The sequence below is a fragment of the Protopterus annectens genome, chromosome 9.part0, assembly GCF_019279795.1.
Source record: "Protopterus annectens isolate FY-2018-M chromosome 9.part0, PAN1.0, whole genome shotgun sequence".
Classification (NCBI taxonomy): Eukaryota; Metazoa; Chordata; order Ceratodontiformes; family Protopteridae; genus Protopterus; species Protopterus annectens.
This window is the reverse complement of record NC_056743.1, coordinates 1,475,331,100-1,475,358,070: the sequence shown is the minus strand read 5'-3', so window position 1 is coordinate 1,475,358,070 and position 26,971 is coordinate 1,475,331,100. Positions and strand designations below refer to the sequence as shown.

Genomic DNA, 26,971 nt, shown 5'->3' with positions numbered 1-26,971 from the left:
ACAACTCTATACTTTCCAGCTACAGGCTGCTGCCCCAGTTGTATACCAGAGGGACCTACATAGTTGTGTCAAATATATAATGTCAGTAGCCACACCTGGGGCACTGTTACAGGGTGGGAACAGCATTTCAGTACATCAGCAGTACAACCCATAATACTAGAGATTATGCACATCTGTTCATTACTACACTGCAGCAACAGACTATGTTATCCCACATATGTGTGAAGATATTTTACAGATGAAGATGGATAAGCAACAGTGGTCTACTAATGTGCCCTGGGGCCTTACCTGCATGCTCCTCATCCATTGTGTGGGTAGCACCCACCTCCAGAATGAGATCATCAGGTTCCTGGCTTGGCTGGCAGGGGGTGCCCCAAGGCTGGCGAGGAGCTCCTCAGCATGTGTCATTGGGGGCTGGATGGCATGACCCCCACCTGTAGTTAGATGGTCCCTCCTAACTGCAGCAACATGCTGACGGGCATGGCGGATGAAATCAGTGTGACAGTGTCGCACCTGCTTATAACTGCGGTTATGCAGGCCGACATCATTTACCCTGTGGACAATCTCATTCCACAGGGCGGTCCTCTCCTGCAGATCATGGGCCATGTGTCCAAAGAGGGTTCTGTGATGTTGTACAAGGAAGTTTATGATTATATCATTCTCCTGAGGAGTATAAGCAGAGGAGACACTCATGGGACATGGTACCTGGAAAATATAAACAGGAAAAAAGGTCAGAGGACCTCATACTGCAAGGATATAATAGTTGCTAATTGACATCTCCCCCCACCATATCTGCAATGATAATCTGAACACACAAATCAATGGGTATGTTTACACCAGATCTACTGTTGGGACATATATCCTATTGTTCAACAAATATTGAAATGTGTTTCTATTCATGTTCCATGTTGAAACATTATTATTGGTGGCCTGTTGCTATCAATGTTACCTGCATGCCGTTGTAATGGCCACTGTCATTCCATATATGCATGTGTTCTGTTTGCTAGGCAACTGCTCCAAATCTGGTATTTTTGGTTAATGGGAATATCTATGCATGCTGTTATAACTAATCCTGGATTGTGTTGACTATTACTAACCCACATATGTTCTAAAACTGCAACACAATAGCATGTTTTGTAAGGCCGTTCCCAGCAGATGCACCTCTCCCACCTCATCTGGCCATGGCACTGGGCCACAGCACGTCTGGGACCCACCCCGGAACCTCCTCATCTGCTAGTCCTGCACTACCTTTAGTTGGAACCACCTCAGGGGATGCGGCTCCCCCCCCGAGAGTTGGCACAGACAGGATCCTGATGAAGACCAACAGCAATTCAAAGCAAAAGTTGTAGAACAAACCAGGCAAAACAGGAATGCAGGATAAAAAATGTATTCCGGTACCTCGGCCAAAGTTGGAATTTGCGTTTGAATTTTGTGATGGCGAACGTTGAAAATGAAAATGAGGGAATTTTATTTGCCAGCTTGGCGAAAGAGAGGGATATCAAGCTGGCACAATTCGACCCTTGGACGACATCCGGTAATTATGGTCATGATAGGAGATTTGAAGATTTAAAAAGACTGAGAATAAGGGAGACATCATTATTCTATGACATTTGTTTGCTAGAAAAATATGTAGAACTGTCTGTCACACCTCGAGGTTTAAGGATAGACAAATTACCTGCGTACAAATTTGCTGAAGATGAGTCTGAATTTTTAACTGAATGGCAAGCAGCATCTCACCAATGTACTATAACATGGTTACAGATTTTGATTAAACGTAACCGTAGGAGCCTTGGACTGCTCCAAACTAAGATAGCTGAGAGTGAAGCTTTGCTATCAGCTTCAGAAACACACGCAACGTCTTCCGCTTTTGTTTTGGCTATAAAAGATGTTAACCTAGCTGTTACTAAGGTCGAGGGAGAGGTAATAGCTAGGAAAAAGAAGAAGCTTAATAGGGACATTACAGATTTCAAGAATAATTGTATTTATTCTTGGCAACGTCAGCGTAACCGTAAAAAAAGTGCTAATGGTATGTCCCGAGGCAGATTGTCAGAGGGAGGTTCACGCAGTGGACGTGACTCCTCTGTATCGTCATCAGATACGGCAGGTGGAAGCAAGAAGAGCGTCTCTTTTGAACGAGTGGATTTGGTGAGTGAAAACGGCTTGGAAGGAGTAGAGGAAGAACAAGGAAGATGGAACTTTCGGCATGGTGCAAAAAATAAATTTCGACACAAGGGTCGAAACAAAAGGTACTGAGTCTAATGTTCAAGCGGATGCTTTAACACGTGTTGTTTGTTCATTAACTGGTACTGGTATTGGGCGCACTACTGATTGTTTGGTGAATGCAACTGCTTATGGCATTTCTAGTTTATATGGAGAGAGCATTATGCATGAAAATACGCATCATGTATCAGTTATTCCTGTCGTCAGTGCTGGTTTGAATGTCCGAGTTAATGCTTTAACACAGGCTGAGCGTTCTGGTTTGGGGCGTACTGCTGACAGTTTGGCGAATGTAACTGTTAGTGAAGCTTCTACTCTACATGGAGGGGGCATTTTGTTTGACAATACTCATTACCTTTCAGCTAACTTTACGAATAGTAGTTTGACCTATGAAAACACTAAAGATGGGTCCAGTATTTTGAATTTAAGTGATTTTGTCCTCAAGCCTGAAATGATTACAGTGCTAAATTTGGGCAGCAAGTTTGTTCCAACGAAAGTTCCTGCTCTTTGTGACATTCTTCTAGATATTAAGCGTTTCTGCAGGAAATTGCATTTAAAAGTGTTTTTTGAGAAAAAAAGTATTGCAAGTCAAGGTTTTGATGTAAGAGCTGCTGAAAATCATTCTTTAGCCTGTTTTGGTAATATAGCTAGTAATTCTACCATTTGTTCAAGTGATGAAGATGATTGGGATGATTTGTCTATTCTCTTTGATCCATTGTTGGAGATTTCTGTACATGAGGTTATGGGAGAAAATATTTTGAATAATCCCAGTCAAGGAGATGTTAGTTTATTGGAAAGAGATGATGGGGTGGGTTCAGTGGTTATTAACTCAGGGAGATTCTTTACAGGATATGGTAAATTTACTTTACCTGTACTTCCTAGCCGTAGCAATTTTTATCCACCTAAAAACTCATCAGTTTTGAGGACATTTGAGCATGTCCTATGTAAAAAGGTGGAAATGGAGTATGCCAATTTCATGAAGAAATATTTTTCATTTAATTTAAATAAATTAGAATGGAATGCTTTAAAGGAAATGAAAGAGGCTGCCAAAAAATATGCTTTTTGCATTGCAGACAAAGGGGGTAAATGGGTAATTTTAAATAAATGCCATTACCTTAAAATGTGTTATGATTTATTATGCAATGATGAAGTATATGTTGAACTACCTAGTAACCCCATCCTTGAGTACAATGCTTTATTGCTTGAGATATTAGAGAGAGGCGAGAGACTTGGATTCTTGAATAGTAATGATGTGAAACGTCTTTTTGTGGCCAATCCCAGAGATCCTAACTTTTACACCATACCTAAAATACACAAGAATGTGTCGGATCCACCAGGCCGACCTATTGTGTCTTGTTGTGGTGGTTATTTAGAATATGTGGGGATCTTTTTGGATAGTGTATTAAAGGAATATTTAAAATATGTTGTGTCCCATATTGTAAATACAAATCAATATTGTGAAACAATCAGAAATTTTGCATGGCATTCTGATTTTTATTGGGCCACAGTTGACGTCAAATCCTTATACACTAATATTAGTAACAAATTGGGTTTAGAGGCCATAATGAAAATTTTAGGTGAAGGTCCACGAACGTCATTTATAATTTGTCTTCTAGAATTTGCTCTCAACCATAATTATTTCACATTTGATAACAAGTTTTTTCTTCAAGTCGATGGTACTGCAATGGGAGCAAGCTTTGCTCCATCGTATGCTATTTTATTCATGTCAATATTTGAAAATAATTTTTTGTACTCCTTGCCATTCTTTAAAAATAATGTCATTTCTTATTACAGATTTATAGACGACCTTATTTTTATCTGTAGAGGGGATGTCTTGGAGTTTGATAAGTTTATGTCAGATTTGCACAAAAATGAATTTGGTTTAGAATTTACCTACATTACCAACAAAAAGAATGTTCAGTTTTTAGACATTCTGCTTTATGTGGACAAACAGGGGTATGTTCAGTTTAAACCGTTTAGAAAAGAGGTAGCTGCTAACAGTTTTCTTCATGCGTCAAGTGCACACCCTAGGCATTTAGTTGAAGCACTCCCCTATGGGGAATTTAAAAGAGTGTATGAACATACCTCTGAATCAAAGTTTGTGAGTTTGGAATTTGATTTGGTTTATGAAAGGCTATTAGATAGAGGCTACTTGGAAGCTTTGTTAAAAAAAGCTAGAGCAAAATTTGAATATGATCAAAATCATCATATTGTGAAGACATGTAATACTAATTATTCAGAGAGGGATAAAAATAAGGAAAATAGGATATTTTTTGTTACGAAATTTTCTTTATTTTCTGATACTCTTTCTGACATTGTTAATTTTTTGTGGCCTCTAGTTTGTAACAATGAAGATGTTGGACATCTTTTTCCAAATCATGTTTCTTTTTCATATGGCAGATATTGTAATTTAAAAGAAATCTTGAAATTCAGACAGTTTGGTAATGATAAGTATATGTCAAATTTGGAACAACAAGTTGGCATGTTTCAATGTGGCAAATGTAAAGTATGTAGGAGGGTAAAGAATCTTTCAAACAGTACTATAAATGGGGTTAAATATTTTGCTAAACACAAATTTAATTGTTGTTCTTGTGGTGTGGTTTACATCATTGGTTGTGATTGCTTAGTACCAAAATATTATATAGGTCAAACTAAGCGACAACTTAAAAATCGTATATTAGAACATATAGGAGATGTACGTAATGAAAGAATGAGCAGTCCTATATTTGAACATTTTCAAAAAATACATAAAGGGTCTGCAGATTCACTATTTTTTAGTGCTTTAGCAAAACCTAATGTTTCTTTTGGAGGTAATTACTTAAAAAGTCTACTGAATTTAGAAAGTAGATTTATTTTAAAATATGGAACATTAAAACCTCGAGGGCTTAACTTAGAAGTTAACATAAATGTTTAATTATTATTATTAGACATTGTGATAGGCATGCTATTGTCATAGAGTTTTTATGAATAATAAGTAGTGTGTTTTGTCCCTTTAAAACTGGATGTTGCCTTAATCATTTTCAATGATATGTAATTATGTCTAATTGCTAGTATTAGTATATATACTGCTTTTGGAAGCTCATATGTTATTCCTTTGAAGGCTGTTGGTACCGGAATAAATTTTTTATCCTGCATTCCTGTTTTGCCTGGTTTGTTCTACAGACAGGATCCTGTCACCTGAATTCAGGTCCAGGGTCTGGTGCATAGGTAGCTCTGCAGAGAACTGGGAGACCTGCTACACCAGCTTGAGGGTCTCATAGCACAATTAGAGGGTTCGCTTGCCCCTCCTGCTCAGCCCCCAACACAGCCACCTTCAGGGCCGTGAAGATGCAGTGGTGACTGCCCATGACCTCAGTCCCACTGTTTCCATTTGGGGGCTTATAGGCTTCCAGTTTCAAAACTCCCTCCCCGTCCAAGGTGTTTACCCCCACATGTGTCATATACTGCCCCTGTATGCTGTCTTGTCTGTCTTCTGACCCAACCTACCTCCCCAAATATACTTCCTATCCTTCCCCAACATTCCACTCTCACCTTAACAAAAAAAGGGCAATCTGTTCCCAAAAAAAAATTTCACACCATACATAACTGTCCATTTCACACCCGCCTACAACTGCTTAAAAGTGCCTTAATCACTCTGTATCCAACAGCCCTTGTTCTGGCCAGAAAGTAAATTATCAGCCATTGCAAGTGTGTAACCCAGGACCCTGCACACCTTAGCCACAGTAATTTACCACTAAGCCATCTGAGCTGCAGATATGTGTGATGTTTTCTCAAACATATCATGCAGCACAGTCATTCAACAGTAGGGAGAAAAAAAAAAAAAATATATATATATATATATATATATATATATATATATGTGTGTGTGTGTGTCTGTGTGTGTGTGTGTGTGTGTGTGTGTGTGTGTGTGTGTGTCTGTATATATGTAGACATACATGTCTATCTCTGTCTCTGTCTCTCTTTATATATATATATATATTTATAGTGCATTCAGACATGGGATTCACACTCTGACCCTCCTTCCTCCACAGCTGAACTGTTCTGCCTTGCTATGAAACAGAGCATCACATGTGGATGTAACCTAACATTAGGGGGGATATAAGGGGACAGATCATAGATATGCCTATTACAAACCTATGACATTTGTGCATGATACATTTCACATTATCATGACTGTTCTGAAGGTAGTTGGTACTGAAACTCATGTGTCTATCATGACTTCATTACTTCCACCTTCAGCAATTTGCCAGACAAATACAGATGTTTGGAGGAACAGAACAAACACTATGATGGTCATAAAAAACTTCTCCAAAGCCAACTTCATGCTACTCAAGTCAGAAGTGACAAACTTCATGACACCCATGCATACGGTAGCTGAAAGTTCAACTGCTGAATCCTACACGAAGGCACTGCACAAACACATCCACTCGTGCATGAATTGTGCCATCCCAAATAGAACCAAGACACTCTCCTCCAAAAAAAGAAGTCAATCTGGTGGTCTACCATAAACAAACTAAACAACAGAAGGAAGAAACTGTTGCAGAAAAGAGGAAAATCTCAGGATGCAAAAAGACTTCCTTACCAGCCTCAGTAAGAAGCTGAGATCCCTCATAAAATCCTCCAAAGCTAGTTACAAAAATAAAATTGCCAAAGATTCCAAAGACAACCACAAGGCAAATGGCAATGCTCAGATCTGCTCAGAGCTACAACAGAATGGCATTAAATATACTGATCCCAAGGATATTGCCAATATACTGGCAGATCGATTTAGTGCAAGCATTACAACCCTCTCACACCCTAATGGGCCCAACTCAATAACAAAAGATTGCCAAATTCCAGTAATCATGGCCACACAGGTAGAAACTGCACACTCCAAAGCTAAGACTACAGCATCCATGGGACCAGACGGCATACCAGGCTGTGTACTACATGAACTACAAAATGAACTGGTACCTCATCTAAGTATCATGTTTAATCATAGCCTCACCTCAGGCTTCATGCCCACTGAGTGGCGCACAGCTACAATTATCCCACTCCATGGGGGGGGGGTCCACCTTGGCTCCTGGAAACTACTGTCCCATCAGTCTGACATGCCTGATCTGCAAGGGCATGGAACACATTATCATGGAACATATAAACAAAGACATTGGCAACCTTCAAACACTGCACCCCACCCAGTTTGATTCGTGAAGGACCGATCTTGTCTCCTGAACCTGATTGACTTCTTCGAATCAGTCTCCAGAGCTGTGGACGAGGGTAAGGCGGTCCACACAGCCTATCTGGACCTTGCCAAGGCCTTCAACACCATCCCCCACTCTAGAATCATAGATAAACTTACTAAGCTGTGCATAAATTCCTATGTCACTCGATGGGTTGCCAACTGGCTTTCTGACAGAACCCAGACTGTAAAAGTAGCCGACTCCAAATCCAGCTCTAGACAAGTGACAAGTGGAATACCTCAGGGTTCAGTCCTGGGACTGCTCTTGTTTGGCATCTACTTCTCTGAAGTACAGGCCAACACTAAGGGACTCTGGATAACAAAGTTCCCAAATGACTGCAAACTGGGAGCCATTATTGAATACCCAAATGATTCTACAAAAGGGCCTTACAGAAAAAGATGCTTAGTGCCAGAGCCATGGGCTCAAGCTTAATGCCAAGAAATGTATAGCTATCCCCTTTGGGAAAAACCATGTACCCATGAATTACCACATAGGTGGCAATACACTAAACACTGAAAGTGTAATGAGAGACTTAGGGACAAAGGTGGACAGTGGTTTCACCTTCGATAACCACATCGCCACAACAGTAGGGAAATCCTATGTGGCACACCTCATCACTACGGGCTTTTCATCCAGAAAAAAGGAGGTTATTGTCCCACTGTACTCTTTCCTCATTAGACCCATTATGGAGTACAACGCCCCATTATGTATGTACCTCACAAGACATCTGCAACAGCTGGAAAGGCCGCAGAAATACCTCAATAAAAGAATCACAGGCCTAAAGCAGATGCCCTATGATGACCATCTAAAAAAACTCCAGCTATACTCTGTGGTATATCATCTACTCAGAGGCGATCTCTGCTTAACATACAAGGCCATGTCAAACCCTGAGATGTTGGTTCCTGACCCAGAGACTCCCCATACTCTGGAATAGACTGCCCATTCATGTCAAGCAGAGCACCTGCTTGGCACTCTTCAAAAAGAACCTTGACAATTGGATGGGATATAGGAAATTCACCCCAGGGATCATGTCAGTCACCCTGCTAGACAGGGGTCCAGGGAAGTAAATATTGTGGGAAGAAATAGCCAGGGAATTGTTATGACTAGGCTTGTATAATCCCTAGGGCCAATAGCCTAGTACCAACCTATCAACCTGTGAACCTATAAATCTTGACATTCTGTGCAGATCTCCACAGTTGACACATATGACCCACTGCCCACAGGGCCAGATGCTGTGTCCATAGCAGTTGTTCAGCAAGACATCATTACAGCAAGTCATTATGGCACATATCAGTCTTTCAACATCATCTATCCCATTATTACAGATGAAGTACTACATTCCATTACATGCTGATATGTTTCACTTACCTGTTTTATTATTGTGCTGTCTTCTGTGTACCAGTTGGATGTCTTCCTTGTTTGTTTTTTTTTAGTAGTATTTTTGTTTTTTAGTATTATGTTTGTTTTTTTTTTGTTTTGTTTTTTATTTCTCTCTCTCTTTCTCTCTCTCTCCCACCACTACAAGGATTGAGCTGGTTTGAATACATTGCAGCATGACTTTTGTAGGTGATGCTCATGATCAGGTGATGGCCTCTGCAACAGTTGGTGTTACCCACTTGTTAATTGCATGCATCCAAATGTGTAGTACTTCCAATAGTCAATGTCATAGCAACCCACTACTATAAATGACTGCATTATGTGGGCATTGTCCCTTTACCTTTCCAGTATGGAAGACATCCTTCCTGTGTGTGAGCAGCAGTGTTACAGACAGCAGGTAGCAATAACTCTTACAACAGGACTTGTGGACACTGGCCAACTACATGTTTGTATAAGGTTCTAGACCTAGGGACAGTGTGCGAGTATTGCTGTTATATGCATTGACTACTGCTAGTATTACAGGGTTTGTGTGTACATGCTAGTTTTGCATGGAATGTAGTCTGTCTGCATAGCTGTCAACTGTGGGCGTATCCACATGATGGGCAGAGGACTGGTTGTGATGTTTTGTTTGTTCACCACACAGGTCTTGCCTCTGACATATCAGTGCCATTCTCTCTGTTGATTGCTATCAGTGCATGGCAACATTCATTTGTGTTTCTGACTTCATGTTCCTTAGTAAAGGTATGTTGCAACCAATCCTGTAACACCAGCAACTTTCACAGTGTATAATAGCAATATTTCAAATATGGCCCTGTGTTTCAGCCTCTACCCTCCACCTATTATCCAGATGTAATGCAGTAAGATGCTGATAGGTAATGGTGTATTTAGTGCTGACATTCCTGCTATCATTCTACTGATGTTGTGGACTCCCACACAAATTGTGGGGTAGGTCCATATAGATGAGGCCTACAGCTGGACAAAACATGTATGACCCTGTACAGTCTAGAGGTCAGTGTATGGAGAACACTATTATATGCCCTTGTAAGACATTTTATAGGGGAGGGGTATGAAATGTTTCTAATCTAGGCTGTTACAAAATGTGAGGGATATCAGTAGTAAGAAACATTAAAGTATATGGCTGTACATTTTTATACGTTTCACCATGGGAACGGTGGTGAGCTAGAGCTTACTGTCTTACACGCAGTTCTGTTTGTTAATGTGATACTGACGTTTTAAGTTAAGCATTGTTATGTAACAGATACATTTACATTGTGACAACTGATAAGGGGGTTGAATACAGAGTGTAATTGGAGGCTGTTGAACTACACCTGTAACTAAGTGTTGATCTTCAAGGCAATTGTGTTTTTTACTATTGTACTGCTTGAAGGCTTTAGCCTAGATTGCCAAGTATGTCATGTTTTGCAGATTACTGTATCATATGTTTTTCTTGAGAGTTGCATTAAACAGTTATAATGTATTTCAAACACCTAAATGCTATAAGAAATGGCATAAACAACTGAAATAGTACAATAAAAAGACAGTATCAGATACGGAGGTGAGAACACAGCGTCAGGTTGAACTACAAAAACTCAAGATCACCAATAATCCAAAGTTAATTCAGTGGCGCTTTCTACTACTAGGCACAACAGACTGAGACAATGTCCCACGAGTCTGAAGAAGCCTAGTAGGTGGTGAAACTGCTATACTGGAATTTTACTTTGGATAATAAACTATACTTGTCAATTTGTGATCTTGAGTTTCTTTTTTTTCCTATGACGTGTGTGCTCACCTCCTTCACGATACTGTCTTTTTATTGTATATATTCTTTGGATACAATTGGAGGGAGTTTACTCCACATATTTCTTAGCTATCCTTATTTTGTGAACTGAAATAGTACACAAATAAACATTTCTATGTATGCAAACTGTGTGTGGTGTCACGTCCTTTGCAGTGTGCGTGGGTATAAGTTTCATGCAATAATTCTCATTTGTAAGAAAGAATCAGACACTGGCCATTTGAAAAGGTGGCAACTGTAAGAATAATGGTTGTTTGATATGCTGTGCACCCTCTATATATACTCTCTCTCTCTATATATATATAATTATTTATATATATGTGTGTGTGTGTGTGTGTGTGTGTGTGTGTGTGTGTGTGTGTGTGTGTGCATATATATATATATATATATATATATATATATATATATATATATATATATGTGTGTGTATATGTGTGTTTATGTATCATTAGAATGTTTACTGCTCTCACATTGTACATTCCCTATGGTAGACTAACTGTTCTGCATGATAGGTTAGAGAGATCATCCCACCATCTTTCAGATGATATGGCTTACTGGTAACTTGTGGCTATGTTGTGCAGGGTCCTGGGTTCAAGACTTGCAAGTGCTGGTTATTTTGTTTCAAGGCAGAACAGTTCAGCTTTGGAGGAAGGGCTAATGGCAATGATTACAAGAGATCCCTATTTTAGACCCCTTCACCCCCATTTACAGTGCCTTGGGTCAGATGTTTTGCAGTGAGAGGTTCAGAGTGTGGATCCTATGTCTGAATGCACTCTCATTTTCCCTACTGTTGAATGACTGTGCTGCATGATATGTTTGAGAAAACATCACACATATCTACAGCTCAGATGGCTTAGTGGTAAATTGCTGTGGGTATGGTGTGCATGGTCCTGGGTTTCAGACTGGCAAGGGCTGATTATTTTGTTGCTGAACAGAACAATGGCTGTTGGATACAGAGTGATTAAGGCACTTTTAAGTAGTTTTAAGCAGGTTTTATTGGGTTTGCCCGCTGGTAGGCAATGCTAACTTCTGGTTAAATACACTTACAGACAGTTAGCCAGAACGTGCTTAATCTGTGTAGGCATTGCTTAGCGCCATGCAAACAGGCTTAATTCCACTTACTACTGCTTAAAAGAGCTTACTCCGGCTTACCTCCATGTTAATTTCTTTAAAAGAAAAGAAAAAAGGGGTGATAGGAAAGTGGTGAAAAAGGGGGCACAATGAGAGAAAGACAATAGGGAAAGTAGCTAGGGATGTGCATGACAGGTGTAGGGAAGGTCCATAGCTGTCCATTTCTTCAACAGCTGTGCATATACACTGACTTTGGAGGTATATTTGGACACTCAAACCCCTGAGAGATGGTTGAGGACAACAATAATGTGTTGTAAAGCCAATTAGACTAGATTGCATGTGTCCAGTGGACACGTATGTGAAATGGAAAACTATGTATGGGGAAACATTTTATTGAGAACAGATTGCCTTTTTTTTTTTAGGTGAGACTGAAATGTTGAGGAAGGATAGTAGGTATATTTCGAGATGTAGTTTGGGTTGGAAAATGGATAAGACAGACAATACAGCATACAGGGGTGGTATATGACACATGTGGGAGGTAAACATCTTGGATGGGGAGGGGTGTTTGGATATTGGAAGCCCATGAGCCCCAAATGGAAACAGTGGGACTGAGGTCCTCACCCATGGGCAGTCACCACTGCACCTTCACAGACCTGAATGGGGCTGTGCTGGGGGCTGAGCAGGAGGGGCAGGCTGATCCTCTAATTGTGCCATGTGGCCCTCAAGCTGATGTGGCAGATCTCCCAAATCTCTGTAGAGCTCCCTATGCACCAGACCCCATACCTAATTATGGGTGACAGGATCCTGTCCGTGCCTGCTACCAGGGAAGATGAGCCCGATCCCCTGAGGCAGTTCCACCTGAAGGTGGTGCAGGACCAGCAAATGAGGAGGTCCCGGGGTGGGTCCCAGACATGTTGAGGCCCAGTGCCAAGACCAGATGAGGAGGGAGAGGTGGGTCTGCTGGGACCGGCCTTCTCAAATGTGCTATGGTGTTGCAGTTTTAGAACATATGTGGGTTATTAATAGTCAACACAATCCAGGATTAGTTATAACAGCATGCATAGATATTCCCATTAACTTAAAACACCAAATTTGGAAGAGTTGTATAGCAAACAGAACACATGCATATATGGAACCAAAATGGCCATTACAACAGCATGCAGTTTACAGTGATAGCAACAGGCCACCAATGATAGTATTTGAACATGGAACATTAATAGAACCACATTTCAATATTTATTGAACATTAGGACATATGTCCCAACAGTAGGTTTGGTGTAAACATACCCACTGATTTGTGTGTTTAGATTATTGTTGCAGATATGGTGGGGAGGAGAGAGATATATCAATTTGAAATTTATATATCCTTGCAGCACTCATAACTTTAATGATCATTGCTTTAATCATTACTGTACAGGTATTATTACAATACTCTATGGCCTTGGTTTGATATATTTGTACACAGTGTATCCTTCAACTGTCTTATAGCTAACTTCTACATCTCTTACCTGGTAGACCTGTAGAGGGAATGTTTATTAACACTACCTGACTGTTTCTACACATATTCCCAGATTCCTAATTGTAATTATGCACATACCTCTCAATCTCTTACTGCACATCTGGACAAAGCTTGACAACATGGGGGTACAAATAGGGACATATTTTGAATATTGCTGTTATAAACTTTTAGACAGTTCTAGAGTAACAGGATTTGCTTTAAAATACATTTTCTGAAGGGTTTGAATTCTGACACTCAAATGTTATGTCATTATTTGGTGACTACAATCCTGAGATCATACCACTGATTTCCCAAGAAAAAGTGGAACAGGATGAAAATATGAGCCAAATATCTGGACATTCTAGGAAAATCTATACAGTTGAGATGTATGATTATGCATACAGTTTACTAGCACTCCCAGGATTCAACCCATGGCTTTGTGTGCTAAACATACAACAATTTCTGTTTCATCAGAGTGAGGCATTTAGACCTCACTGTCTGTTCCTTCTGTGTTTTCTTTGTAAGTCTCTCTTGGTTGTACAATCTGACCTTATAATTACAGCAGACATTCCTAGACATATTTTTATGTAGCACAGTTTGAGAAAAGTGGTTGACACAACAGTACTATTTTGATATCAGATGTTGGTGAATGCTTCATGTTAGGCCATACAATACCAGAGTACACACTACCATTCCAAGATTTAAAACTTTATTGCTAGGCAGTTACAGTTTTCTTATGTGCAAGACCTGTGGGAAGAATGTTTGTTAACACTACCTGACTGTTTCTACACATATTCCCAGATTCCTAGTTAATATTATGCACATACCTCTCAATCTCTTAATGCTCACACTCTAAACAAAGCTTGACAACATGGGGGTACAAATAGGGACATATTTTGGATATTGTTGTTATAAACTGGGAGAGCTGATAGAGTAACAGGATTTGTTTTAATATAACATTTTCTGCATGATTTGAGGTCTGAAAATCAAATGTATGTCATTATTTAGTGACTACAATTCTGGGATCATCCCAGTGATTTGCCAAGGAGACAGAGGATCATGCAAATTACGAGCCAATTATCTGGACATTCTGCAAAACTCTGTACAGTTGAGAGGTATGATTATGCATACAGCTTATTACTACCTCTCCCAAGATTCAAAGCATGGCTGTCTGTCTGCTAAAAATACATTTTCTCAGTTTCATCAGAGTGATCTATTGAGAAACTGCTGTCTGTTCTTTCAGTGTTTTATGTCTTAAGTCTCTCTTGGTTGTATAATCAGACCTTGACATTCCTAGACATATTTTTTATGTAGCACATTGTGGTTAACAGTGGTTGACACAACATTACTATTTAGAAACTGCAACACTGAATGCCACTCAATACCAGAGTAAACACAACCAGTCCAGGATTTAGAACTTTATTGACAGGCAGCTACAGTTTTATTGACATATCAAATATATGGGACTATTAATGTCATATTATCTGGTTTATTCAGTACAACCCATACACAATTTTTATACTGCCAGGTGACTTTCTGCTACTTTATATTTATTTGGTATGACTACTACAAGTAGGATTGTTACTCACCAGCCCAGTGACACAGCCTTTGCAGCCTAGTAGCATGGGCTTCCTGATTCACAGCCTGTGCAGCCGCAGCTGTAAAGGAAATAGAGAAATATTTAGGCATATCTATCCATCGCATACATAGGCTAGACTTCAGTAAATAGTTATTTATATGAATATTTGCACATTGCTGGGACATCACCTCTCTGCCTTGCTTCTTGGACCCACTGGTCCAAGACCTCCCTCTTTCTCCCCTTCAAGTCAGCATAGTGGTTCTGGACCTGCTCACTAGTCTGACGGGTACCAGTGGCACTGGTGAGATCACAGGCGAGACAGTCCCAGGCTTCTGCTTTATATTGGGATTCCTGGTACTGGCCCTGCAGCAGTCTCTCATCATGGCTCTTTACCAAGAGTCCTACCATGACCTTGGACTCCTGTATGCCCCAGCACTGCACACGGAAGCCCATTCCCTCACCTACTCCTACCATACTGCCTACAGTGGGAAGCTGCAATCAGTTATGAGCTGTATTCCCACCTGTGGGGTTTAAATACGGCCAATTTCCCACCCTTTGCCATGATTGGATGGTTTTGAATATGGTGAGCTAAGCTAAGCTATGGGCAAACCTGCTTAGCTGAGGTTGGCAGTGCTTAAAGTGGGAGGTTCAGCACTGCTTACAATGGGCAAATCCACTTAGCTGGGCTCCTCATTGCTTAGCAGTCATATTTACACAATGCTTACACCTGGTAAGCAGAGCTGTGCAGTGCTTAGCATTGCTTATTTTTTATTTTATACACTATCTGCTGTATGGGATTGATTCATCATTCATTACATATTATAAATTTGTTTACTGTCCCTGACATCTCCCAATGTGCTTTCATTTCATTTATTCATATGTGACTATACTGTATGAGGCACTTGTGTTTATAAGGGGGTTTCAAAACTTTATTATACTGACACCTCACATCTGGACCTACTACAGTACTCTGGTTAACAAATATATGGTATTTAGTAGCTAATTATATAAAAAAAATATTTATGTACTGCTTTTACATGTAAAATACAAATTGTTTACAGTGGGGACCTAACCGGGAATGGCTGCTTGCAAAGCGTACACTCCAACCATTACACTATTGAAATACTGCTTATGCTGGATATCTCTTGCTATTTAACGTCTTGCGCTGTTTAAGCTGGACTAAGCATAGCTAAGCAATGGGCACACTCACGCAGCTACGCTTAAACTTTATTGCATGTTTAAAAAAAAAATATTTGTTGTGTTATTTTATATGTACCCTTAAGAATATCCATGCTAATGTTGAGCCTGTTATTTTATCAATTTTCTGCTTTGTGGGATTCCGACGGGTTGGGAGGTGTGCACTTTGTGCTTATGCTACCTGTGTTATCCTAACAACTTTTGGCTTGGTAGGGATGATTGTCCCTTATGCCTTTGACCAGATTTGTTATCCTGACAGGTTGGGGGTGTTACAAGCTTTCTCGTTCATTTTAAATTGCCGAAAGTAAATTCTGGAGTGCAGGAGGCATGTGTATTGAGGGCTCTGCTCTCAGACACACCCCCTGTGCTTGTACAAGGCAATGTGTTCGTTTTAGAGCATGGCAGGGCACCTTCAAAAATATGCATGGCACGCTGCCTGCACGGCTGCTTGCTGAATCCCAGGGATTGTCTTTTTATAACTGTGTGTGTGTGTGTGTGTGTGTGTGTGTGCATGTCATTATTTAAATTGTTTGAATTCAATACAAGTGTTTATAAGAGATGGGAACACAAAACAAAAGCTTTTAAGGTCCAAAAGAGAAGGTGTGATTGAATCATATAGTACAGGAAGGAATAGCCTTAGAGAAGGGGGTGTTAATATTGGATTAAATAATTACAGTTTAAACTGTATATGTGAAAATACAGCATAAGGATAAAATCTTGCTTTCTGTACAGTTGTACTGCTCTAAAAGCTGATGCTTGTGAAACAGGTTGGAGTTTTTAATGCTTAAATTAAATTGTGTTTTCATGACCAAAATGCTTTATTATTATAAAGTAAAGCAGAGGATGGACTTATTAGGGGTTAACATTTTTAATTTAATATTTGGTAAGTTATTTGTGTTTCCTTCTTTGCTGAAAGTGTACTATGGCAACTGTCTGATAATCTATGCAACATGCAAGGCTGCCTTGCAGGCAGGGTGAGGTGAGAATGGTGGAATCCTAGGGAGGAGACATGGAGAGCAACATGGGTGTATTACCATTGGGAGCAAACTGCCTGCAACAGCTGTAGTTATTCCCTAAGTAGGACTAAAAAAGGTGAAAGAAAGGACAATCCCCAGGAAAAGAAATTGCAACTATATTTCTAAGTCTATGAAATAGTCTGCCAGTATGCTTCTTTGTTGTGCTTTCCTGAACACAAGTCAGCATATTAATGCACAGGTGAAAGATTTTATTCCTGTTTGATACATACAAAATTATTAAATGTATATAGCTGTTGCTCATTGAAAAATGATGCCTTTATGTAACCATGATATTTTTGTTTTGGGAAATGCAGATATAGATGAGTGCCAGGAGAAGAAGGAAGTTTGTGGTAACCACACTACCTGCACCAATACCCATGGAAGTTACTACTGTACGTGTCAAACAGGGTTCAGGTCCAACTTTGGGAAACATAACTTCACAGATTCAAATTCATCTGTTTGCAGTGGTAAGATATTAATACTATAAATATATTTTTTTTGGCTTAATGGAATTCCATTCTACTTAATCTTAAAAAATACCTTAGGTTAAGTCTTTCAAATCTCAATTAAAATGACATCGAATGAGCACATGGCTATATTCCTGTTCAGTTCCTTGCTAGACAAAAATTGTTATCCAGCCACACAGTGTATTCTAAGCTATACACATCTAAGGACACTATACTGATATATTATATCTGCAGCCTGTGCCTCTATCATTCCTTTACTTTAAACCATCTGCTTTCCTCTCCTCTTTCCTTATTACTTCCTACTGTACCCCCCTTATTTTATTACACCCGGTTATTCTAGTTCAATACCTTCTGGTTCACTACATTGATATTTTCTGGCCTCTCATTTCATCACCTTTATAGCCGCAAAGTGAAGGATTTAGTGTAGAAAGTCTAACGCAGTTATGTCACACCATGATGGAACAATGAGTCTCCAAAGTAAGGAGAAACAGGAGGGGTGGGAGACAACTGAAGAAAAAATATGGATATGGGAAAGAAAAAGAGGTTTAAAATGGTGCAATATTTATGTAAGAGAAAGCAAAACTAATCAATACAAAAAAGTCGCACCAAAGATATATGATGAGAAATACAGGCAAAGACATCTGGATTTGAACATTTTGCAATACAAAAAATAAGAAAACAAAGGGGAATGTAGAAAAAAGGATTAGTAATAGAGAAGTTAAATAAATAGAAACTGAAGTTATGGATTACTTGCGAAGGGTAGGATTTAGTGTAGAAAATCCAACTCTAGTAATGTCACAGCATGATGGAACAATGAGACCCCAAATTAAGCAGAAACAAGTAGAACAGGAAGCATATGATCACTTGCCATATAAAGATACCCTGGAACCTTCAGTATGAAACCAGCACTAAAGTTCACCTGGAATTGCACAGCATGGGAAGGAGCAGAAAATGGTGGCAACTCTGATACAGTCAATGTTGTGGAGTGATAGGCTAGTGAGTTCCCATATGAAAGAGCAACGGATGACACAGGACGAAGCTAAAGAGAATACGTCACAGTCAACTGTTCAGGAACTTTCTGTAGAATGCCTGCAGGAAATGGAGAACAAAGTATGTGCCCTTAGTTTAGAAAAAAATGATCTAAGGGAAGAGTTGCTTGATTTAATAGAGATGGATAGACATATTAAGATTGATGAAAGAAATAGATTACAGAAAGCTGATAAGACCCAAAATGTTAGAAGTCTGATAAAACAAAAAAGCACAGTAATCAGGACTATTAACAGAAATTCATGAGAGATAACATAAGAAATAAGATATATTACTGTGCAGCTAAAGTAATAACAGAGTTTTATCACAAAAATACTGGACAATAAGGAACAGGAAGGGAAGAAATCAAATGCCATCAAGGAAGTACTGAATAGAGAAAACTATAAAGCAATTAAGACAAGAAGTGCCACTGTTTAAAGAGTACAGAAGAGGGAACAGATCAACAAAAATATTTAGACAGATGTAATAAAAGCAGTGTGGAGTATTAGAACAGACCAAAATCTAGCACACACTATTGCAATTAATAAACCAATGATATTAGCAAGGCAGAAAACTTAGACGATATGCAGATAAATAATATTGATGACACAAAAAAGTTTTATAAAGGATTGAGAAACAAAGTGTAAGGAATAGAAACACACAAAAAAGAAGGAATAGACACATTTTGGAGAAATATCTGTGAAGAGCCTGTGGAACATATCAAAGATGTTGAATGGATAGAAGAAATAAAAGAAACAGTAAGAAGTTCAAATGTACAAGATATAAAATGGGATGAAGTAGTGGCCAGAGAAATTGGAACAGAACTAAGAAAAGCTCCTAAGTGGAAAACCCCAGGCCGAGATGCAGCATCCAACTTCAGGCTGAAAATATTAACATCTTTATGAAAAGATTTAGCCCTAAGTAAGAACTGCTTATATGTGCACCCCACATAGACACCAACCTGGTTAACAACAGGAAAAATTATATTCCTCCTTAATAGTAAAACTGTGAGCTTTCCTAAAAACTATAGACTAATAACTTGCCTTCTGACAATGTGTAAGCTATATACTGGAACTGATGCTGACAAAGTTTATAGTCATTTGGAAGAAAACTCAATCATGGCAATAGAACAGACTGATAACTAAAGAAAGTCATATGGAGCAAAGGAACAGTTATTGTTAAAGTCATAATGGAAAATTGTAAAAAGGGAAGAATCTAAGTATGGCATGGAATGATTACTGTAGATCAATGTACATATCTCTTTAAGAAACCTCTTGTGGGCATGTAATAATGTACTCATTACTGAGCGTGTGCAGTGACAGAGTGCCATTTTATGTGTAAGCTCTGTTTGTTAATCAGTTCATTCATAGTTATTGAAGCTGCTATCCATCTTGATGTGTTTTCATGTAATAAACCTTCTTAAACTAACTATTCCGCCTGCTTGTCATCCTTGAAGTAAGGGACGAGTGACAATTACAAAGAAGTGTTTGATAGCATCCCACATTCTTGGATAAAGGAGTCCTTACAGATACACCCTACATTAATCAGTTATATTACAGAGACCTTGAAACAGTAGCATACCACTCTGCAGCAAAGCCAAGATAAAGAACAAATTATTGTCCTAGGGATAGAAATTCAAAGGGAGATTTTCCAGGGTGACTCTTTGTCTTTGCTGTTCTTTTGTCTCGCCTTAACCCATTAAGCTGTCTGTTTAACAGATTAAGTCATGATTACAATTTGTATGCCAGACAACAGCAAAGTATAAAGACTTCTCATCTCCTTTTTGTGGTTAATTTAAAAGTGTATAGTTTATCGATGAGGAGCTGAAAGCACAACTGGAAGCGATCAAAACTTTCTCAGATGATAGAAGAATGACATTTAGTCTTGATAAATATGCAAAAGCAACATCTAAAGCAGGAAAGCTGCAGCACCAAGAAAATATCAGTCTGGAGATGGACACATGCACAATGGCAGTGAGTATGGCATAGTTATGGTGGTCTGAAACATTGACATTTTATTACAGCTTTAGAGTATCACAAAACCTCTTAGTCTAGCATCCGAGCAGGAAATTTGCTTTACATTTGGTTTTCTGTTGATGGTGTGTGCTGGGTAAGAGCAGTCTCTAGTGCTGTTCACAGCCTGTGAAGCTCTTCAAGTCACTATTCAGTGTTGTGCATTCTATCAACTTTCTATGTGGTAGGGACCTGTCTCCTCATTGTCTATGGCTTTGTACTGACTGAGTTTAGAGCCATGCCTCTTGGCTGTCTGAATTTTCATGGAATGTCCAGATTTTTGCCTTGAATTTTTGTCTGTTCCCCATGCGATGTGTGGTTTTCTAGTGGATCGCAGGGATGGTCAGAGGATTGCAGTCACTATATGATGACATGTTTTTGGGTTTCAGACTTTGAATGCTTCAGACAGTGTGTGATGGTAACAGCTGTTAGTTAATGTTTACCATTTGTCCATACCTCTCTAAGCATACCTCCCAACTGTACAGATTTTAGCAGAATGTCCAAATTTTCCCTTATACTTTGGTCCACTTTTCATAAAATTTTGTTTTTCGATCAAATTAGGGCAGATCATGAAAGATTCAAGTTTGAAAATGATGACAGACATTTGAGTTTCAGACTTTGCATAAATTGTGTCTTCTGGTAAATTAATTGGAAATCATTTAGGCTTGAAATTTGAAAGTGGCATACACTGCAACTAACTCTGTGCAAGACCGCAATCCAAATTGTAACTTGCTACAGATCCCTCACCATGCCCCAGGATTCCCACTACTCATTTCTTGATACACTGGAAAATATTAGGGTACAACCCAACACCCTAATAATGGGCAAGTTCAACTACCCCACCATTAACTGGGAAAACTATTCATGTACCAATACTTTTGCTCACGTTTTCTGGAATTCATAAATTCCAACGCCTTGGATCAACTTATCCACATCCCCACCAGTGGGAGCAATATCATAGACCTGGTCATTACCAGGATGGACGACTGGTGTTCCACACCAGAGGTCAATTCCTCGTTGGTCAGATCCAACCACAAGCTAATCAGCCTAGATATCCAATCCCACCCCCACCCCCATTAGGGAAACCACCATAAAAAAATTTCTCCAAAGCCAACTTCACGCTTCTTAAGACAGAAGTAACAAACTTCACGACACCCATGCAGACGGAAAATAGTAGTATGACTGCTGAATCCTACATTAATGCACTTTATAAGCACTTACATGAGTGCATGGATCATGCTATTACTAACAGAACCAATATGCTATCCTCCAAAAAAAGGAAGCCAGTCTGGTGGTCCCCTGCCATAACAAACTCTACAACAGAAGAAAGAAACTGTTGCAAAAAGGAGTAAAATCCCATGACTGGAACAACTCCATGGTCAGCCTCAGTAAGAAGCTGAGATCCCTCATAAAATCCTTAAAAGCTAGTTATGAAAACAAAATCGCCACTGATTCTAAACACAACCACAAAGCATTCTATAGCTATATCAAGAATCTCAATGGCAACATTCAGATCTGCTCTGAGTTACAGCTCAATGGCACTAAATATACAGAACCAAGTGATATTTCCAATATTCTGGCAGATAGGTTCAGTGCTACCCTCCTTCAACCCCTAAAGGGCCCATCTCTATACCAGAAGAATAAAAGGTTCATGTAATCACAGCTGCACAGGTAACAACCACACTCTCCAAAGCCAAGAACACAGCATCCATGGGATCTGACAACATCCCAGGTTGCGTTCTACTTGAACTACAGAATGAACTGGCACCCCACTTAAGCACCATGTTCAGTCATAGCTTCACCTCAGGCTTTGTGCCCACTGAATGGTGCTCAGTTACGGTTATCCCACTCCACAAAGGGGGAGCCACCATGGACCCTGGGAACTTCCGCCCTATTAGCCTAGCAAGCCTGGTCTGCAAGGCCATGGAATGTATCATCAAGGAGCTTATAAACAAAGACATTGGTAATCTCCAAACTCTGGACCCCACCCAGTTCGGGTTTGTAAAAGGCAGATCATGTCTCCTAAACCTGATTGACTTCTTTGAAGCAGTCAGCAAAGCCATAGGCGAGCGTAAGGTGGTTCACACAGCCTATCTAGATCTTGCCAAGGCTTTTGACACCATCCCCCCACTCTGGAATTATAGATAAACTCTCTATACTAGGTATAAATCCCTATGTCACAAGATGGGTTGCCAACTGGCTCATTGACAGAACCCACACTGTGAAAGTTGCAGACTCCAAATCTGACTTCAGACCAGTGACAAGTGGAGTATCACAGAGTTCAGTCCTGTGTCCTCTCCTGTTTGGTATCTACGTATCTGAAGTACAGGCTAACACAGAAGGTCTTTGGATAAATAAGTTCGCAGATGACTGCAAACTAGGAGCCATAATAGAAACTTCTAACAATGTGGACATCCTACAAAATGGCCTCACTGAGATAAATGCCTGGTGTCAAAGCCATGGCCTCAAGCTCACTGCCAAAAAGGGCATTGTCATCCCCTTTGGTAAAAACTCTATAGCCATGAGCTATCACATAGGCGGTAGTCTACTTAACACTTTTTGGCTAGGCTTATATGGGCTCTAGGGCCAATAGCCTAGTACCTACCTATGAACCAATGAACCTATGTACACCGAAAGTGTGATAAGAGACCTTGGGACACAGAAGGACAATAGTCTCTCCTTTGATAATCACATTGCCACAGTAGTCAGGAAATCCTTCTACGTGGCACACCTCATCACAAAAGGATGTTCTTCGTGTTTCACTGTTGCAGTCATTACATTTGGGTAATCTGCTGGCAGGTTGCCCTCAGTCAGCCTGAATAACAAAGTCTTGGGTCCTGCATTGGTTGCTGTCTCCTCTTGCGTGACATCAGGTTGTCAGGGGTATAAAACATGCAGCCGATGCCATTTTATTCAGTCTTTCTTGCCGTGCAGTGCCCGAAGCAGAAGCAGTTCGTAAGTGCCGGTCGGCTGACTCCTGAAATTTTCGCATTCAAGTTTCAGAACCAAAGTCTTCAATTAAAGCTAAGTACCCCGTTGGGGAAACTTTTTCTTGCTCCTTACTGATGTAAGTTAATAATTGCATTACTTGTGGGAAGCAAATACCTCATAAGGATTTTCATTTGTACTGTATTCCTTGTTTAGGCCCAGATCATAACGTGCCTTGCTGTCGGTTCTGTGCTAGATTTAACCAACGCACTATTAAGCGTCGGTATATTTTTGCTTCAAAATATTTTGAATCCAGATTTAATTATGCTGAAATGTCGTCAGATAGCAATCTGACTACCGGAGTTCACAAAAAGCACAAAGAAAAAGACAGAGACAGACTGTTGAGGTCCAAAACCTATGATGAAGCTTCTTCTAAGCCAGTTGCCAGTTTGCCGTTAATCAGTGAGGTGTTTTCGGAGCCCTTGATACCCGCTACTTTTGAGTCGCAGGCCTCTACCGAGACCCATGGGGAGTCCGGTATGCCACGAGATGCTCATAGTATTGAACCCGCGGATGTCTCTCCCTCAGATGGGTCCAGAGCTGCTGACCAGGCACCGGCTTCTGAGGGTGTTTTCAGGCCTCAACATTTCTATATAAAACCGACACCAGCTTCAAAAGCAAAAACAAAAACAGTTTCTAAGTCTAAAAAAATTATGCATGAGCCACGTGTTCAGGCACCTATGCCTAAAAAACAGATGATCAAAATGGCTGAGGACTTAATTACCTTGATAAGGGGTTCCCAACCCCCGCACTAAGAGGCCTAGAGTATGAATCTTCAGATCTGGTTTCTATTTTTTCTGATTCCTCTTCTGATCAGGAATTTTCTGTACCACCCTATGAGGATTCAGATGCAGAAGAATACATTCCATCTGCATCTCCTCCTGAGGATTATTCATTTGTAGAAACCTTGCATACTTTAAGGGAGCAATTTCATTGGGAGAGTCAGGACTTCTCTGAATCAAAAAAGAGGGGTAGGGATTTCCTCCTTCCTCAGCATAGGCCTTTGGCTATTCCTCCTGTATTAGATGTTGTTGATGACGTATTTTCGGAATCAAGCATGGCTCCTGATTCCTTACCTCCGGCTCCTAGTAAGCCAGACAGATATTACAGGATTCCTGACTCTCACAAATTTTTTTTAAAAAATCCTGTTGCTGATCCTGAAACTATCTCACAGGGTCCCAACGGAGTAAAGGCCTCTATAGCCAAAAATCCTACCCGACTCCTTGAAGGCTACGGCCGAAACATCAGAGGAATAAATTTGCACTTTAGTTGTGGATTTGTCACAGTTGTTTTTTCATATTTTTTTCTCATTCTTTGGTTCTTTGGTTGCTTATACAAAAATCCTACCCCCTCTGATAGAGATTCCAGGGTGCTGGATAGATGGGGAAAGAAAGTTTATACGTCTGCAACCTTGGCAATTAGGGCTTTAAACTGCCAGCTTCATATGCTTAAATATCAACAGCATGTTATGGGCTTGTTGAAACAGAAAATGATGTTGATTTCTGATTGTGTGGAAAATACAGAATTACAGGAATTATTGCATGCAGCAGAACAGGTTGGAAAGCATACTTTACAATGTGGTTTTGATTCTTTGGAGGCCTCTTGCAGGGCTGCAGTTACTGGATCTGTGAATAGAAGGCATGCCTGGCTCAAGGAGCAAAATCTGCCTGATCATGTTAAGGCTAAATTGTTGGATGCACCTTTACAGCATGATACTTTGCTTGGTAATAAGGCAGAAGAGGTTTTAAAGAAAATGGAAGACAAAACTAAGCCTATGCAAACTGTAAAAGATTTCTTACAAGTGCAGCCACCCAGATTCAGTAGGCACTGGCCTACTAAAAATTGGTCCTTTCCTGTGTCCAACAGACCCTCACAAACCAAATCCAGGTTCTCAAAAGGCTCTAGACACCAATCACAGGGTTCTTACAGGTTAAAGCAATGGGTTGCCTCTACCTCCAAATCCGCAGGAAGCAAAGCACAACCATACAGTAAGCAGTCCCAATGACTTCCCTCTACCATCTCCAAGCACTTATCTTTTGGCAGCAACATTGGGGGGGGGGGATTAGCACTTCATGCTCAAAATTGGCAGTTAATTACCCAGGACAAGTGGGTATTAAACATAGTATCCCAGGGGTACAGATTTCATTTCCATACTTTGCCAATTCCGAGCGGTTGGCCAGATCTGCCACAAAATCAATGGGCAGAGGCTCAGAAGCAAGTAACGTCCCTCATGGATATGGGGGGTATTCAACCAGTACCAGAACAAGAAAAAGGACAAGGGTTTTACTCACGACTGATCCTGGTAGCCAGAAAAGACAATACATGGCGTCCAGTAAACACAAGGTGCAGGGTTTGAGTCTCACAAGGGATAATTGGCTAAGCTTAAAATGGCTTGCAAGGGCAGTTAGCTTAGTAAGAATCTATGAATCTATGAATCTAAAATACTGGACTTATCAATTTTGAACACCTTCTTGGACATCCCAAAATTCAAAATGCTGACTTTACAACAGCTACAGTCCATGCTGGGCAAGAACACTTGGTTAGTGACTCTAGACTTAAAAGAGGCATACCTGCATATCCCAGTAAGGGAATCATGCAGAGGATACCTCCGCTTCAAGGCAGGTCTTATGCATTACCAATTCTCTGCACTGCCCTTTGGCTTATCTATTGTGCCCAGGGTCTTTACAAAGTGCCTGGCACCAGTAATTGCATTTTGCAGACAAAGAAGCATACAAATCTATCCCTACTTGGACGACTGTCTCATTCAAGCAGAAAACAAGGACATTCTTCTTCAACATCTGGCATTTGTAAAAAAGGCTTATAACATGCCTAGGGTACACATTAAATGAAAAGAAATTACAACTGGTGCCCTCTTAAAAAATTACATTCCTGGGTGCAAGCTTGAATACAACTGCCCAGATGGCTTACCTTATGCCAGACAAACAAAGGCAACTGACTATATACTTCAATCAGATGGTACTACATGAAGTACATAATGAACTGGCACCTCACCTAAGTGTCATGTTTAATCATAGCCTCACCTCAGGCTTCGTGCCCTCTGAGTGGTGCACAGCTACAGTTATCCCACTCCACAAGGAGGGATCCACCTTGGATCCTGGAATCTACCGTCCCATCAGTCTGACAAGCCTGATCTGCAAGGGCATGGAACGCATTATCATGGAACTTATAAACAAAGACATTGGCAACCTTCAAACACTAGACCCCACCCAGTTTGTTCGTGAAGGGCGGATCTTGTATCCTGAACCTGATTGACTTCATTGAATCAGTCTCCAGAGCTGTGGACGAGGGTAAGGTGGTCAACATAACCTATCTGGACCTTGCTGAGGCCTTCAACACCATCCCCCACTCTAGAATCATAGATAAACTTACTAAGCTGGGCATAAATCCCTATGTCACTTGATGGGTTGCCAACTGGCTTACTGACAGAACCCAGACTATAAAAGTAGCCGACTCCAAATCCATCTCTAGACAAGTGACAAGTGGAGTAC

At 40.2% G+C, this 26,971-nt stretch overlaps 1 protein-coding gene across 1 annotated transcript in view; it reads left to right on the top strand.

Annotated features, from left to right (window-relative positions):
- LOC122812125 (adhesion G protein-coupled receptor E1-like) overlaps positions 1-26,971 on the top strand; it is a gene marked incomplete in the record, with an annotated part of 2,110,064 nt that overhangs the window by 1,180,226 nt on the left and 902,867 nt on the right. Inside the window, 1 exon segment of the mRNA XM_044084415.1 lies at positions 17,284-17,436. Coding sequence (XP_043940350.1) covers positions 17,284-17,436 — 153 coding nt within the window.